This window comes from Rhinopithecus bieti, unplaced genomic scaffold (assembly GCF_001698545.2).
Source record: "Rhinopithecus bieti isolate Rb0 unplaced genomic scaffold, ASM169854v2 scaffold_50877, whole genome shotgun sequence".
NCBI classification, from domain to species: domain Eukaryota; kingdom Metazoa; phylum Chordata; class Mammalia; order Primates; family Cercopithecidae; genus Rhinopithecus; species Rhinopithecus bieti.
In genome coordinates this window covers 771,904-790,650 of record NW_016821745.1, presented here as the reverse complement: position 1 = coordinate 790,650, position 18,747 = coordinate 771,904, and the positions used below count along the sequence as shown (strand labels likewise).

Sequence of the window (18,747 nt, the reverse complement as noted above, 5' to 3'; positions counted from 1 at the left end):
TTCAAGCGATTCTCGTGCCTCAGCTACCCAAGTAGCTGGGATTACAGGCACACACCACCATGCCCAGCTAATTTTTGAATTTTTACTAGAGACAGGGTTTTGCCATATTGGCCAGGCTGGTCTCAAACTCTTGGCCTCAAGTGATCCTCCTGCCTCAGCTTCCCAAAATGGAGGGATTACAGGAATGAGCCACTGGGCCCGGCCTCATTGTAGTTTTGATCTACATTTCCCTAGTGATTAGGGATGTTGATCATCTTTTCATGTGCTTATTGACCATCTGTATATCTTCTTTGGATAGACTTTGGTTGTCTATTCAGTTTGCCTATTTTGTAATATTTGATAGAGTAAGTTCCATCACCTAGTTCTTCAAAATTGCTCTGGCTATTCTTGGCTTTCTGCACTTCCATTAAAATTTTACTACCTGCTTGTCACGTTCTATAAGAAAACTTTGCAGAATTTTTATCAGAATTGCAAAACTCTAAAATTATGAACACAGAATATCTATCAATTTATTTAGGTTTTCTTTAACATCTTTCTTGTTTTGAGACAGGGTCTTCCTTTATCACCAAGTGTGAAGTGCAGTGGTATAATCATGGCTCACTGCAGCTTTGAACTCCAGGGCTCAAACAATCCTCCCACCTTAGCCTCCCGAGAAGCTGGGACTATAGGCATGCACCAACCAGGCTCAGTTAATTTTTTTTTAATTTTATTTTATAGAGACGGGACCTCGCTATGTTGCCCAGACTAGTCTCGAACTCCTGGCCTCCTGCGATTCTCCCACCTCGGCCTCCCAAAGTGCTGGGATTATAGGCATGAGTCACTGTGCCCAGCCAACATCTTTCAATAAGATTTTTTGTTTCCATTATTGTTTCCATAAAGGCTTTAAATATCATTTGTTAGATTTATTTCAACATACTTAGGCTGTTTTGCTATTATAATTAGATTTTCAGTTTGTTGCCGGTATTTATTGATTTTTTAAAAAATATATTAATCCTGTACCCAGTGTCCTTGTTAAATTTTTTTATTTGAATAATCTATTTTTAAATTCAGTTAAGCTTGACTTTCTAGTTTTATTTACCTCTATGCAGGTTCATTAGGACATGTGCAGGGACTGTATGAAAACATTCCTATCCGCTCTAGATACTGCTCTTACCCATAACAGGAAAGAAAGAAGACAGCTCCTTCAATGGTGTAAGAGATCAGGCCATGTCAGCTCATCAACTTCATCATCAAAGTCTATGTGTAGAATCTGCTTCAGAAATGAAAGTCTTTTTTTGTCAGTTAATACCTTCGTAATAATCACTCTTCCTGTTGTATTTTGTTTACTTTTTGTTATTTTGGTTTTTTTTTTTTTTTTTTTTACAGTATCACACTATAATAGCAGCTTGCTTCTATAAGTGGTAACCAGCTCTGCATGGTGTAGAATGACTCAGCAGCATGTACTTCTGGCAATACTGAGGACTAGATATCCTTAAGTTTTTCTGTTAAAGAAAATCCCCTAGATAATATATTAAAAGTCTCCTTGAAATGTTTTTTGCCTACCAACTCTGAGTAATACACTGAGTTTGGGGCCTCTCATGGTGTTGGCTTTTCTCAAATGTTTATTTGTCTTTGAATTCTCTGTTCATCTCCGTATTTAAGAATTCTTGTCCTGCTTGTTCTCCTTATCATCTCCTGCCTCTGATGATACTGAATTTAGTGAATGGATCTAGAGAGTGGATGGAGGCGGGCAGGACTAATTCTGGGGGGCGTCTTGTACATTGGTGGACCTTTATAAGCATTAACCTGAACTCTCACATCACCAGTACCCACATTCACTACTCCAGCCCAAAGCCAATGCTACCGCTGCCTGCTGACTGCAGCTCTTTTCTCAGCACCCTGCTTCTGTCTGTCCCTAATGTCCTTCAGTAGCAGAGTCACATGGTCTTAATTCTGTTAAAGTCAGGTCAAAGGAGAACCTGAGGAGTACAGATAATCAGAAATCCTAAAATCGATTTGCGAAACTGCGTAATATCCTATGGAAAAATAAAATGAAACGTTGGGGTTATCTTTTATAAAGGGGAAAGTCAATTGGCTCTCTATTAGATAAAATCCACTTGCATTGCTCTCTACTTCCTCCAAGGTAACTCTAACTCTACAGAGAGGTAAAAGGGCCCAGGCAGTGGAAAGTCAGTCAAACGCACATACCCCTCTAGGACCCGGTAATCCCCAGGATCTACCACACAATGCCCAGGACTCCACTAACAGACACCTGCATCTCTTTTGCCCATTTCCAAGTCTTGGACAATTTTTCCTGACACCAGAAAAATGTATATACACAAGATGAACTGTTAAAGTAAGAAGGACATAAAATATAAGTACACACTAATTATAGTAAAACAATAATCCAAGTACAAATGTTGACAGGTACTTTGGAATGATACAAAATATGATTTGGGGCCAGGTGCAGTGGTATGCGCCTGTAATCCCAGCTACTCGGGAGGCTGATGCGGGAGAATCACTTGAACCCAGGAGGCAGAGGCTACAGTGAGCCAAGATCACGCCACTGCACTCCAGCCTGGCAGAGAGGGCAAGACCCTGTCTCAAAAAACATAAAAACAAAAACAAACAAACAAAAAAAACCTAAAATATGATTTGGGGTTAACTGGCATTCTATAAAATTGTAAAAATTAGAATATTAATGAAAACCCAACAGAAAGCAAGATAAACAGGAAAATTAATTAAAACCATCAGTGTAATATGCTTCATGCAAGCCACGTAAGACACAGGAGAGGTAAACACTGAGAATCCTGACATACGGATGTATTCAGCAGTGGCTCGCAAACTTATAGGAATCATCTTGCAACCTTGAGAAGGAGTTTCTGAGCACTACCTTGGAAAAAATCTCCTTAAACAGAACCTTAGGGTTGGGAGAGACTAAAACAACTACAAAGCTTTGCTCTGTTTGCTACAGAGCAAAGGACAGAAGAAAGGACCTGGGCTCCATATCTCTAGAATAAAGCTGAGCAGATTCAAGCAGAGACAATGAATCTTCCCAGAGGTGGAAACAAGGCCAGAGAATGCAAAGTTAACACAGAACTTAATTACTATGTTCCAGATAAAAGGTCAGTAAAGCAAACAGGTAGAAGAGGAGTCATGAGTTCAAGATGATGGGTCACGCACACACTTTTTACCATAAAAGATGGGAGAAATATACAATAAATCACCAATCTACATGTCCCTAACACTAGCAATAGTATGTGGCATGCAATAAGCCATCAAAAAATACTAACTGAATGATTTAATTACGCCAGAGGACAGAAGCACCACCAGCAGACTAGTGACATTGAGAAGTTCCTAAAAGACAGCAAATAGATGGGATCAAATCTAAGGGAAAATGTCCAGGGAAAGGTATAGATGGGAGGCAGGGAGGGAAGGTGGGAGGGAGGGAAGGAGGGAGGCTGCGAAGGAGGGAGAGAAGGAGGCAGGCCAGGAAGGAAGGAAGGAAGGAGGGAGGGAGGGGAGGGAAAAAAGAAGAAAAGGGTTAGTTAGCAGTGATGCCCAGTGCTACAAGCTTATAGTCAAAAAGCTCAAAACTACGTCTAATTATAGGTAAGAATTTAATGTTAAGAACTAATAGGTAAGGGTAACATTATTGTATAAATTGTTCTAGAATAACTGAATAGTAATACAGAGAGAAAATAACTTAGATTTTCTCTTTTTAACCACCTCACAAAATTAGCTACAAATAGATGAAAATATTAGATCTTTGCAAAACTCAAGGACAAAGTAGCCAAAATAGAATGGACTACATTATTCACCCCAGCTTTGAAGGAATGGTAACACTTGAAGAGCGAAACCAACTATCAAATTACTAAGAAAGAGTTTAGTTTAAGTGTAAATATGTAGAAAAGCTAGCAGAAAACAAAATCAGGTTTTGTTTGGGCCTGCTTATATAATATTTGTTAATAAGTCCTGAGTTTTCTCACACAATTAAAGAAAACTAAACAGCATGTGACATGGTTAAATAGGAGCAAGTCAAATATATATATTATGAATCTTAAATTATAATAAATCAACTTTCTAAAACCAGCCTTAATTATATCTTTATATATACCCCCTGCTAATCAAAATTTACCATATATATAGCTGATTAAAATGATTAAATTATGCATAACATTTTAAATCAACTTTAATGCTATTTTCTTGGTTTAGGATTTTCCAACAATACAGGTATCTATAGTAACATAGAGCCGCAAACTCTTGGGAAGTCAACACCTGCGGATGAGCTCGTAGGGGAGACTTTCTTCTGCCCAGAGCTAAGGCTGACAGTCGTCCTCTGTCAATGGGCAAGGTGTGTGCATGCTTTAAAATCCGCTCTTTGCCTGAGCACTTCTTACTGGACCTCAGTTCTGACTCCTGGTCTCTGTGTGCCTCTAACCTCATTTTTTCCAAACTAAAGGTCCCATGTTACTTGGTGACCACCCTCCCTTCCCTGCTGAGGAAACCATGGCTTGGTTTATTCACTTATTCTTGGGGTTTTGTTGTTCCTGTTTGTTGCTCTTCAAATACTCAGAGATTTTTCTGGCTTTCTTGAGAACTTATCTATGTACTTAATAAGACAGGCTGCTTGTTACATAGTTATATTTTTGACAAGGTCCTATTTAAACAATAGGATGTGCTGTTTAACTTCCTTTAAACCAACTATGTTAAAAAAAAAAAAAAACTCATGGGGTGACAATAAACATTATATAATCAGGCTCAAATAAAGCCTGATGTAGAAAATACACAGACTAAAATTTCTCATTGCATGACAACTTACAATATTTTTGAAACTGTAATCTGTTGAACTTCTAAAACCCTGATTTATTTTTTATAATTTTCATGTTATTTCTACATGCTGAAATAAGAAAACATTTCAAGGAGTTATTTCCCAATAAGTGATAAATATTTCTCAGTATGTAACATTCCATGTCTAAGTTGTCTATTTTCAATAAATAAAGTCAAAGTAGATATAACTGGATCTTTCTTTTCTTTTATTTTTTTAGAGATGGAGTCTCGCTCTCTCTCCCAGGCTGGAGCGCAATAGCGCAATCTTGGCTCACTGCAACCTCCACCACCCAGGTTCAAGTGATTCTCCTGCCTCAGCCTCCTGAGTAGCTGGGATTACAGATGCCTGCCACCACACCCGGCTAATTTTTGTATATTTAGTAGAGACAGTGTTTCACCATGTTGCCCACGCTGGTCTCAAACTGACCTCAGGTAATCCACCGGCCTTGGCCCCTGTGAAGTGCTGGGATTATAGGTGTGAGCCACCACACCTGGCCTAGTACTCCATTCTCTCTGTGTGGCATTAATTTTAAGGTTTTAGGGCCATCCTGATGTGCCATACAAAAGTTTTCAGAAGGCCGGGTATAGTAGCTCAAGCCTGTAATCCCAGTACTTTGGGAAGTCAAGGTGGGCGGACTGCTTGAGGCCAGGAGTTGGAGACCAGCCTAAGCAACATAGCAAAACCCCATTTCTTTAAAAAAAAAAAAAAAAAAAAAAATTTGATCAGCCAAATACAGGATCTAGTGAAGATTAACGTGGATAGACCTTTACTATCTGTATTGTTACTAGTAGTATGCTCTTCATTACCTCGTATTTAAACATCAGTGTACCTTTTATTTATGATATTTAACCAATTATCCATTAGAGGCATTAGTTAAGCAATCTGTGACTAGGAATTTTTTAAAATAGAAAACAGCTCAAAACCATGCCTACGGCTTGTCCGGTTCAGCTGAGTCAAGCACTGAAATCATGGGCATGCTCCCCTGACCTCTATTAATACCTGGCGTACTCACCAAACCCCACATTCACAGACTCTCAACATATCTTGTTTTAAAGAAAAAAATATAAAATACTCATAAATATATAATATTTTTATTTTAACAAATAAGAAATAGTATGAGGTATCTTTACAGAATGAAACTGCAGAAACCCTTCTGTAATTTCTAGGAGATCTGAGAATCACTTGGTATAAATTGGCTGGGTGTGGTGGCTCACGCCTGTAATCCCAGCACTTTGGGTGGCCAAGGCAGGCAGATCACCTGAGGTCAGGAGTTCGAGGGCAGCTTGGCCAAAATGGTGAAACCCTGTCTCTACTAAAAATACAAAAATTAGCCAGGTGTGGTGGCAGGCGCCTGTAATCCCAGCTACTTGGGAGGCTGAGACAGGAGAATCACTTGAACCAGGGAGAGGGAGGTGCAGGGAGCCAAGATCTTGCCATTGCACTCCAGCCTGGGCGACAGAGCAAGACTCCATCTCTAAAAATAAATAAATAAATAAATCTAGTATTATAAAACAACTTAAAACTTCTTCCTCTCTGCTACAAATAGAAGAAAAAGTTTTCCATAAAACTGATCATTTCAACATACTGAATCCTAACTTTGTCTACCGTTAGTGTGTCCTCATTTTTTCAGTTTTTGCCTGCTGATCTCATTTTTAATCCCTAAAAGAAGATACATTCACATATATATTTTTTAATGTTTCGGTTGCTTTAGAATTCAATCACTTCAGAACAATACAACCTTGTCTTTCTAGATGAGAATTTCCTTTCTTTAACGGAAAATGTGCAAACCAATAAATATTTAAGTCGTATCATGTTAGTGACTTAAGTTTTAAAGAAAAGTAGATTTATCACAGGCTAAAATATTACCTAATGTCAAACTATCAAACAATCTTACTGCCTTCGATGTATACAAATACACAACTTCTATATTAAATGACAAATAAATGAACCGTAAATTAATGTACCAAGGTTCAGCTATATATTGGCAAACATTTCATAGATCAAAGATTAACATTGTGACCTGCTGAATAAATGATTTTATAGATGAATAAATATGAGCTTAAGGGCCAAATAAATCTAAGATGGTAACGATTCAACCTCTAGTCTCTCTGGTGAGCTGTTGTCCTGCAGGTCTGTGGTAACCTAATGACTTAAGAAGCTCTCTAGTAGCACTAAACCTGACATCTAATTTTACTTTCAAATACAGTTTATTCCAACCAAAGGTGGGTAGTTTTCTATTCCCCGCAAAAACTTTTAGAAAAGATACCCTAAATAACAATGACGATCTCTATAAAATTGTTTCATGAGTATTGGAAGTATTACGACCAGTTTAATTTCAAGTATAATTACTTTAAAATCTGTACTTGGTGACTTTCTATTTCCTCTCTGCCAAAGCTTTTCTTCATTTAACAGAGACCTAAACTATCAAACATTGTGGGACATTAGTTAGTAATTTAATCATCATATAAAAGGGTTTGAAGTTTAGTTATCTATTAAACATAATACCTATTTTTTACAAGCTATACAGTTCTAAAACAGATCCTATTTCAAAAAAAATAAAAGTTGAATATGTCAATACCAATGTAATTTCTCATGTCACTTTGCTGTTAGATATAAAAAGTAATCCTACACAAGTTTTCCTGATGTTTCATCATCAGCTTCAACCTAGTTGGTACATTTAAGCACCTAATAATAACTGCTACTTAAAATGTGTCTTGGGTACTTTACCAACCTTTTAGGTGAGGCTACTAAATCCCTCAGCAACCCTGGTAGACAGACACTGTGAGACTCATTTTATAAATGTGGACACAATGAAATATGCCCTAAGTTACAGTCAGTAAGAAGAGTGAAGACTGAAGTCCAGGTATTCTGAATTCCAAAGTTCATATTTTTTGCCACTGTTATGCAAATAAAGAGATAATCTAGCCTTTAAATACAGAAATTTATCATTTTTGTGATAATGAAAGGCAAAGATGAACGTACAATGTAAGGGTTCAATTCAAAGTGTACCATCACAATGTATATGGAAACTGAGTGATGTCTTTAAAAAACCTGTTACTTAACAATCACAGATACTATGATTAAAGCCGTAACTTAGTGCCCTGCTAGATCCAACTGTATTAAGAACAGTGACAAAATTAATGTCATTTCCTGAACTAAATGATTTTCAATTCAAAATTTTATAAACGCAAACGATTTTTAAACGAAATCAATGTATTTACTCCTTTCCTCAAAATAACACTTCCCTATTTCTTTCTGAGTTCCCACATGCCCAGAGGGTGGTGTTTCAAATGCTCACTTTACATGGTTGTGACCACACCTTTACAGTAGAACAATTCCAACAGGAAGCTTAAGTATCACAGCATTATCAGAAGAGAGTATTTTCCAAGTAATCATTCTGATCCATAACCATTTCTAAGGTGAGATCTAGTGCTCTCAATTGGGGGACGGTAGAGGATTTCTATCAATACAGTGCTCTATGATTTCTTTTCTTGAAGGTGTTGGGAAAATCAAATTAACACATAACAATGGTTAGTGAGATATGGCTTCATTTTCTGTAATAAACACTAAGATCAAAACATGACCCAAGTTAAATTTCCTTGCAGGGTTCCCAGCAGGGGCTTCCCTTTTGTCTGTGATTTCCTCTCACCCACCAGAACCAGGCCAAATATGCGCATGTGCCACTAACACTAAGCAGCACTTCCTTAATCACTCATTTCCAACAATTTATGGATCATCAGTGGCAAAAAACGAGCAAAAATAATGAAAGAATGCAATGAAAGCTCGCGGAGACAGAGGCTGGACTTCCTACTCACTCTGTGTCTCTTTAGGATGGAGGCCTGATACAAATTAGCCACTGGGGGGAAAAAGTCATCTGGTCATAAAATACAGTACAAGGTCACTTTTATGTAAGTTTGCCAAAAGGGACATAAACCAGGACAATTTCAAACTGTGACACAGGATAGAAACATATTAAAAAAATCTTTGTTCCTCCTCTATTGTGCTGTCATGTTGCTCAGCTTTATAGACATTCCAAGCACCAGCACAGAACTCTTCGCTTCCACCTGGTCAGTCCAATTAATTAAGAAAGGAAGTTACCTAAAATTTTGTACTTTTTGCTTTTATTATCAAGCACTTTGTTTGAAGTTACAGGAGTTAACCTCTTAATCCTACAGACCGTGTGCTATGCTCTGGCCATTCGGGGATGTCTGGATGGTTTGGATAATTGGTCAGGATGTTGCTTATGTTACATTTTATGCTATGACTTCAAATCAAAGATAGGCATTAAAGTGAAGTACGATAGAAATTTACTCCCAGAAAAATCTTGGGTTTATGAATTAATCTGTCCTAAAATTTACATAACAATCATATAGAGATATTTTCTCCCACTTTCATTAAGTCATTGAATTTTTTTCCTCCTAGCATTTTAATTCAAAATAAGATGCTAAGATATAACGTGAAACAAATATATTCCTAACTACCATATAAACACTGGCCAGAGGTTATACCTCCAAGAGTTCATCACAAAATCAGAAAATATCTCTGATATTAATCCAGACAACCTGGAGGTCTTTTCTGGAGTGGAGGAGGGAGACAAATCATACAGTCAATCTGAGGTATGATAAGTACAGCAGTAATGTCTGCCCTAAGATGTTCCCTGAGCCCTAAGATCCACGTACTGCAGAAAAAGTAGGTTTACTACAAAACAAAACAAAAATCACCAAACGGAACCTTTTTATCAGAGTTGAAAAATTAAGATGTAAACAGAGTCACTTTCAAATACCTATGAACATACCTAAAGCTCAATACAATACACATACGTGACAGCAAAACAATCTACATTTGGTGAACATTTAACTGCTAACAATAAGTCTCAATTCCAAGATAAAGGTTAGCTGCTTATTAAAAAAAGTTTTACTTTATCAAAACCATTTCTACCCGTTTACACTTGAGAATTATAAAGTAAGGGAATAGCAAGGAGATGGTCCTAATAAAATAGAAACACACACCGCCGCCACCGTAAGAAGAGAGAAGCAAAGCTATTTAAGGCCCTTAAAAGGACATAGTCAACCCCCCAGGCCTAATATGTCCTGTTTGAATTAACATAGTGGTTTAATTAAAAACTAAGCAGAGAATTCTGCTTAATTTGATTTTCAATTCAAGCTCTGCATCCGCCCATGGCCAGTGGCCAATTTCCGCATCTCGGCACAATATGCAAGAAGCTGTTTGAACATCGATTGCCCAGGGGAATCCATGGGAGTAGAGTGGGGCCATATGCCATTTAGGGATACACCAGACTTAGACACAGTAAAACAGCACCAGGAGGGTGGCCACAGGGAAAAGAAAAAAAAAAAGAGGAAATTTTACTTAACCATATTACAAGTTTGTCATTGCTCAAATTAGTGTGCTGAATCTACCAATTACAAAGGTTTCTAGCCTCTCTTCAAGATCACTTCAGAAACTACATGCGTCAAATGTAATCAATGAGCAAGCGGTTTTAAAGGAATATACATAAATATACATACTTATTAGCCAAATATGTTAAACATTTGAATGACTGTGATCAATCATATTAATTTCAATAAAGCAGCAAAATTAATTCTAGTAAGTACTGTGTAAAGAACCATGTATCTTAAAAAATGTTATTTAGAACTTACACAGGTAATTAACAAATGATTCTAGACTACAGAAATAAACAACATGAACGGGCTCAAATGTATACTTAACACATTTAGACTTAACGACACAATATTAATAACCTTTCCAACTTTCATGTGACTGATTTTAAAACTGAGAAATATGAATATTTTAAAATGACAGGCCTTGATTACCTTAATTTTAAAACTTTCTAAACGTTTCTACTAGGATCTAGAACACATCTTATCTTCAAACAACTTTGTTTCAAAGTATGCTACCCGTAATGCTCAAGCTGTTATTCTACTTCAGTACATGCCATTTCAAAATGGGAAACATATTTTAAAACTTACCTGAGATAATAATCTGTGAGTAATAAAAGATGACTGTACTATATTCAGTTGCTTGCTTTCTGAGGCCCATATTTTACAGAATACTTAGTGATAATAAGTATTCCAGAATACTTATTATTCTAGAATACTAAGTGAAGTCCTGGGCTATGTGCATTACATAAATAATCACATCTCATTTAATCACCAAAATAATACAATAAAGTAAATATAATTATTACACCTGTTTTTACAGAAAGCAACCCTGAGGTTTAGATGAAGTCACCTGCCCAGGCAGTCTGACTGATGCCAAATTTTCTCAGGGTTGTAGCTTCACCATCTTCCACTGGTCTCTCTTCCTCAATACAGTCAGACTCTCCAACTTTAAAATGATTCTTCCTCCCCTACCTTCAAGCGACAATCCCATCTCCCTCCTTCCTTTAATGGCATTAACCACCAAATTCTTTAATTTGGTTTTCTGCAGCACCTATTACAACTTCCCAAGTCAGACAAATGGCAGTCATCCAGTGCTCTACCTCGCTGCTCTCTTTTTAAGTCTTCTGCTGTGTTTGGGAATTAATTGGATTCGTAGTTGCCTGTATCCTACAGTCATTCAATATTTCAGTCCCATTTGAGGTCATGAAACACAGCTGGTGACCCTCAAGGTGATTTTTAGGCAACTAACATGGTCAAGGATGTGCTAAGAAAAGAGTATTAATCATGTATAAAAAGACTAAATTTTTTTTTTAAATAGAGGAAATAAGTGCTGTACAATCGTAGGTGTGAAATATCTCTAATTACCTTCTAGGATCCCTCCTCACTGATTCTCCCTTTAACCTTAAGTCTATAAGGGGGAACAGGAGAAAAGTGACATGTCATTAGGATTTTTTGTCATTTTTTCTTTTTTAATTCTGGAGATCGTTGCTAATTCTTCAAACAGATTTAGCCAAGTCCCTTTCCTAGTTGGTTAATTCACAAGAAGGGAAGAAAATAACTTGGAGGCAAAGAGTTTGTCCATATTATGCCCTGTTATCGTAAATAACAATCTATTCAACTAGATTTTTATAAAAGTATAAATTAGGTAGATAGATACTGCTTGTAATGTCAAATATGAAAACATAGTTCACACCGAGCTTTATCATTTGCTTTTTGTATGTGGTACTATTACACAAGAGGTGGTGTCCGGAAGAGGGAAGAACTTCGCTTATTGAAAGCAAACGTCGGCAGGCAACGTCACAGAGTCAGGTGCAGGACTGATTCGGCGCCGTGATCTACACAACAGTGTTCTGCACTGTGTGGGGCATGTACTCCTTTGTACTCCTTTCCTTTGTGACTTGCACAAAGTCTAAAATGCATATTTATCTCTAAATATACTCAAATGGTAGGTGAAAAAAATTATTTTCAAAAATCCTATTCTGGCTTCTCTGTTGCCTACAACATAAAACTCAAATGACCAGACAGAGGACTCCAGGCCTCCAGAATTCAACCCTGGCAAGCGTCTTGTGCACCCTCATCTCTCACCATTCTCCAGTATCTAAGTACTGGTCATTCCCTCCATTCTGTCAGAGCTCTGGGCCTTTGCCCAAGCCTAGAATGCCACACTCTAGCAAACCCCTGCTCATCCTTCAAGTACCAGCCCAAGTCCAGGTTGACTTCCCCTGTGAAGCCTGCTCAATTCCCCAGGAAAATCAAGATATCCGTTCCTTTCAGGGTTTCCCATAGGACTTCATTATACAAAAGGGCTTCAAACTGCATCTTATTTGTTTGCATCTGTCATTTCTCCCACTGTCCCACCCTTGAAGGCAGGAGCCCCATCTTTTCATCTGTGTCCCCAGCAAGCTCCTATAAATAGCATAATAACTGCTACTTAAGGAACTAGTTAATAAAACTCTGAATTCTCGATAAAATTCATTCTCTGTTGAATGAATGAATATCCATCAAAAGTTACGGTTCCAGAATTCTACAGAAATTGCCTTCTCAAGAGTCTACAATGGCCTCCTTTCTTCTTGTTCATTCTTGGTTTCTGTTTGTTTCTGAGACAGGCTGGAGTGCAGTGACATGATCACAGCTCACACCGCAGCTTCAACCTACAGGCTCAAGCAATCCTCCCACCTTAGCCTCCCGAGGAGCTGGGACCACAGGTACCCATCACCACACCCAGTTAATTTTCTTATTTTTAGTACAGACAGGGTCGCACTATGTTGCCCAAACTGGTCTCGAAGTACTGGCCTCAAGCGACCCTCCTGCCTCAGCCTCCCAAAGTGCTGGGATTATAGGTGTGAGCCACTGCACCCAGACCTTGACTAAATTTTAATTGCCAGTCTTAAGAATACATCACGATTTTTTAAATTCCAGTATATAAAAGCCAGTTTTCTTAATGTCAGGTTTGACTGCCAGAGTCGTTCCCTCTGATCCTTGTACATTTACTAAACGTGAAATCAGCTGTCAGTTTTCAGCTGCAGACTGTTAACGTATGGAATAACAGCTAGACAACAGAAAGGGGAGCCCATGGAAATAACACTTTACTGTCACCTAAATAAGATACCCTAAGGAAAGAATAAAAGCTCTTACGTCAGGTTTATCCATTACACTAAATGTATGCATACTGTAAAAGTACTCCCAGGTCTAAAAGATGTCTCTCTCTCATGGACATGCACAATAATTCATTATGTAGAATCACTGTTACTGTTAACAACGTGTTGTTAATATTATTATTCATTTAATTTTCTATAGTCCATTTAAGTCTGTTTTTTCTAGTTCAACGTGAATGATATTTAATTCCTCACTTAACCAATTTAATTCCAATACTAGATTCACTTACCTTTTTCAGGCCAGCAAAGCCTTCTGATTCCAGAAAGAAAAAGGCAAAGGGCATCAATACAAATAAACAAAGATTGGAAAAAAGGGAAGCAAGATTCCACAAACCTATAAAAAGAGTAACAAGAAAAGAAGAAAACAGGTTATATACTGAAATTGTGACATTAATCAAGATCTATACTTTTAAATAGTAAAATAAACAAAAGTAACAAATGATCTAAACTTAAAATCGTAAAACTTAAAATTATAGTATGTATTTATTTAAATTTTTTTAACATTGTAATTTGTACCTATTGGGAAAAGTCAGTATAGAAACTAATGTTTTATTCCATGCCGTAAAATAAATTCACTAAAAATATGATGTGTGCAGAGATCCAAAGGCACAGCCTCTTTAGACATATAGGCACCGGAATATTTAAATTAGAGCCACTAGCATTTATTGAGCCCTTAATAAATGCCAGATACTCTACAGAACATTTTACATGCATAATCCCATTTAATTTAAGCCTCATAAAAACCCTAAAAATAATAATTAGCATTTATTGAGCCCTTATGTGCCAAGCACTATTCTAAGTGATTTACAGATATTATCCAAACTCATTTACTCGCCACAGCAATCCCACGAGGCAGGTAGCATTACTGCCCCAATATGACAGAAGAGGAGCAGGCTGCACAACTTGCCACAGCTGCAGAGCCTGCAAGTGGAAAAGCTGACTCTTAATTCCTGGGATTTTAAAAAATCACTATATCACAGAAATTTTGGTAAACAATTCCAAGTGGGAAAGAAAAAGTCAGAGACTGGCAATCTCAAGTGACCTTTTCCTCGCTGGCACAAAATGGCAAGTAAAATAATAAGAACAGATTTAGTAAAAGACAGAGCCCTGTTAGGTATGTCATTGGGAGGGTATTTGCCCAACATGTCAGATCGTAAAAAAATAAAATTTAAAACTGAGTTTCAAAATGATGGTGATAATCATTACAAAAGTTTATAAAATCAAGAGTCAAAGATAAAATTTATGTCAAGGATAAATTCAATGGCCTGTTTGCAATTATAATTCAATGTTTTTGAAAGTAGCCAACTAATGCTTTTTCAACACCTTTATTTCCAAGCAGTGCTAAAAGCACTAGAGATCCGGTGACGAACAAAACAACACCTCTGCTCTCAGAGCTGCTCATCTGCAGATTCGCATGCAGAGACGACCTCTGAGCTGGCAGTGAGCACAGGGAACAGAGCTGTCCCTAACTACTGCAGTTATGAATAAACATAAAGGTTTGTAACTGTCCTAATGCCCTTTGGAAAAGCATGGAGTATAAACAAACACATTAATTTAGCACTTAATATGGGTCAGCTGGGGAGATTCACTTCCTTTAGTAGACAAGGTATATAATAAAATCAACTCACAGTTTCTTATTCAAAAATCTACATAAATTTAACATCATTTCCTTTAGTAGACATGGTAATATAATAAAATCAACTCACAAAGTTTCTTATTCAAAATCTACATTGATTTAACAAATTTACAATGTACATTTATCTTTGTAGAAAGTAAAATGTTTTCTAAACAATATCTTAACATCTTTTAGTGGAAAACTGCAATTTGAACTATTTAAAATTTTAAAATTTAAATAATTTTAAACTTTCCAGTCTTTAAAAAAAAGCCAAACATTCTGTTTTCTTTATTCAAAAAGAGTATACTTAGAGTCAATTGTTTTATTGTGCTAATTACTGGAAGAGCATATAGAATGATGGCTGCAGACACACAATTGAGTTCCAGGCAGACCTGGGTTCACATCCTGCTGCATGTCTATGTGACAACTTTGCTAAATCACAGGTTCTTCATCTATAAAATACAGCTAATGACGGGTCTATAGACATTGGTAAGTATTAAATGATGCACGTACAACAACTGGCACAATGCCTGCCATAAAATAAGCATTTAATGAATTTTTGCTTTTATTAAGTTACAGCACCAGAGGCTACTAGTCACAGCGCTATCAGCTCCCACACCAAACTACCATCCTTCCTGAGACTCTAGGCTCGCTTGCTAGTTTTCCCTTTCATCTTCTTTCTACCAGGTGTATTGGCTCCTGGTTTTTGGGAAATGAGCATGTGTCCAGCAACAATCTCTCCCGCCCCCAATAGCTTATAGGTAAAGGTATACGCAACTTTTAAAAATTGTATCTAAATAAACAGACCTGGATCAAAGCTGTAACTTCCAGGTCCAATTCATAACCTAAAGTGCATGGTCTTTGGCCTCTCTTTGCCTGCTCACAGCATTTTCTCTTCTTTACGGTTTCCAAGTAAGTTACTTTCAGACATGTGAGATATAACAATAATTAGTATTATGTAAATTACATAATTATTATTCTTTAGTAGGCTAGAGAACCACGGTTGTTAATCTATTGATTTAGGCATGGTGAAAGAAAGACATGACCATTTCAAATCATTTGTGTTATAAAAGATAAAGGTCAGTGTGTCAAGAATCATACTCATTTGACACAACATAGTTTTATTCCAATTAAATATCTCACAGTCTTTTAAAAAAAAACACACATTTTAAAAAGTTATCTACTGGCCAGATATGGTGGCTCACACCTGCAATCCCAGCACTTTGGGAGGCCAAGGCGGGAAGATTATGAGGTCAGGAGTTTGAGACCAGCCTGGCCAGCATGGTGAAACCCCGTCTCTACCAAAAATAAAAATAAAATTTCAAAAAAATTAGCTGGGCATAGTGGCACGCGCCTGTAGTCCCAGCTACTCAGGAGGCTGAGGCAGGAGAACTGCTTGAACCCAGCAGGCGGAGGTTGCAGTGAGCCGAGATTGCGCCCCTGCACTCCAGCCTGGGCAACAGAGCGAGACCGTCTCAAAAAAAAAAAAAAGTTATCTACTACAGGTACATCTAGTTAAAGCCGACTGCATGTTGCTTTACTGTGCTTTGCAGATACTACGTGAAGGCTTGTGGCAATCCTGTGGTGAACAAGTCTATCAGTGCCATTTTCCCAATACCAGATGCTCACTTCATTTCTCCGTGTCATATTTTGGTAATTTTTGCAATATTTCAAACTTTTTCATTATTATTACATTTGTTATGATCTGTGATCAGTGATCTTTGATGTTACTATGTTAATTGTTTGGGGCCACTGCAAACTGTGCCCATATAAGATGCCAAACTTAATCAATAAATGCTGTGTGTGTTGACTGCTCCCCCGATTGGCTGTTCCCTCATCTCTCTACTTCTCCTAGGGCCTCCCCATTCCCTGAGACACAACGATATTGAAACTAGTCCATGTAATTACCCTACAATGTCCCCTAAGTGTTCAAATGAAAGGAAGAGTCGCACATCTCTCACTTTCAATCAAAAGCTAGAAGCTTAGTGAGGAAGGCATGTCAAAAAACAAGACAGGCTGAAAGCTAGCCCTCTTGTCCCAGTTAGCCAAGTTGTGAATGCAAAGGAAAAGTTCTTAAAGGAAATTAAAGTGCTACTCCAGTGAATACACAAATAATAAGAAAGCAAAACAGCCTTACTGCGGATATGGAGAAAGGTTTTGTGCTCTGGATAGATCACACCAGCCACAACATTCCCTAAAGCCATAGCTGAGCAAGGCTGTAACTCTTCACACCTATGAAGGCTGAGGGAGGTGAGAAAGCTCCAAAAGAAAAGTTTGAAGCTACCGGAGGTTGGGTCATGAGGTTTAAGGAAAGAAGCCATCTCCATAACAGAAAAGTGCTAGGTGAAGTAGCAAGTGCTAATGGAGAAGCTGCAGCAAGTTCTCCAGAAGATCTGGCTAAGACCATCAATGAAAGTGGCTGCATGAAACAACAGATTTTCAAGGTAGACAAAAAGAGTCTTACACCAGAAAAAGATGCCATCTAGGACTTACATAGCCAGAAAGAAGTTCAATGTCTGGCTTCAAAGCTTCAATCAACAGGCTGACTCACTTGTTAGGGGCAAATACAGAAGGTGACCTGAAGTTGAAGCTGGTGCTCAGTCACCATTCCAAAAATCCTAAAACCCTAAGAATTACCCTAAGCCCACTCTGCCTGTGCTCTATAAACAAGAATAACAAACCTGCCCAGATGGCAGCACATTTGTTTACAGCATAGTTTACTAAATAGTTTAAGCCTACTGTTAAGACTTGCTACTCAAAAAAGGAAAGAAAGAAAGAGAGAGAGCGAGAAAGAGAGAGCGAGAGAGAAGGAAGGAAGGAAGGAAGGGAGGGAGGGAGGGAGGGAGGGAAGGGCGCAAGAGCCCTGGTGGAGATGTTTAAGAAGATTAGTATTTTCATGCCTTAACACAACATCCATTCTGCAGCCCACGGATCAAGGAGTAATTCTGACTTTCAAGTCATATTATTTCAGATACAGTCTGTAAGGCTATACCTGCTACAGACTCCTCTGATGGACCGTGCAAAGTAAACGGAAAACCTTCTGGAAAGGATGCACTATTCTAGATGCCATTAAGAATATTTGTGGGCCAGGCGCGGTGGCTCATGCCTGTAATCCCAGCACTTCGGGAGGCTGAGCCGGGTGGATCACGAGGTCAAGAGATCGAGACCATCCTGGCGAACACGGTGAAACCCCGTCCGTCTCTACTAAAAATACAAAAAAATTAGCCAGGCATGGTGGCGTGCGCCTGTAGTCCCAGCTGCTCGGGAGGCTGAGGCACAAGAATGGCATGAGCCCGGGAGGCGGAGCTTGCAGTGAGCCGAGATCGCGCCACTGCACTCCAGCCTGGGCGACAAAACGAGACTCCATCTCAAAAAAAAAAAAAAAAAAAAAAGAACATTTGTGATTCATGGGAGGTGAAAATATCAACCTCACCTGGAGTTTGGAAGAACTGATGGGTTTGAGATGTCAGTGGAGAAAGTCTCTGCAGATGTGGTAAAAACAGCAAGAGGACTGGAATTAGAGGCGGATCCTGAAGATGTAACCGAATTGCTGCAATCTCATGATAAAACGTTAATGAATGCGGAGCTGCTTCTTAGGGATGAGCAAAGAAAGTGGTTTCTTGAGATGGAATCTACCCTGATGAAGATGCTGTAAACACTGTGGAAATGACGATAAAGGGCTTAGAATATCATAACTTAGTTGATAAAACAGGGACAGGGTTTGAGAGGATCGACTCCAATTTTGAGAGAACTTCTACTGTGAGTAAA

The 18,747-nt window shown here is 38.1% G+C and overlaps 1 protein-coding gene across 6 annotated transcripts in view; it reads right to left on the bottom strand.

The window, feature by feature from the left end:
• Positions 1-18,747, bottom strand: part of LMBR1 (limb development membrane protein 1) — a 168,019-nt gene that overhangs the window by 112,933 nt on the left and 36,339 nt on the right. For 5 of the 6 annotated variants that reach the window (XM_017860568.1, XM_017860571.1, XM_017860567.1 and 2 more), the window contains one exon: positions 13,595-13,698. In XM_017860568.1, the coding sequence (XP_017716057.1) occupies positions 13,595-13,648 (54 nt within the window). In that variant the 5' untranslated portion in view covers positions 13,649-13,698. Of the gene's footprint in view, positions 1-10,797; positions 10,839-13,594; positions 13,699-18,747 lie in introns of those variants that run through there. The other variant, XM_017860570.1, reaches the window with a different exon arrangement.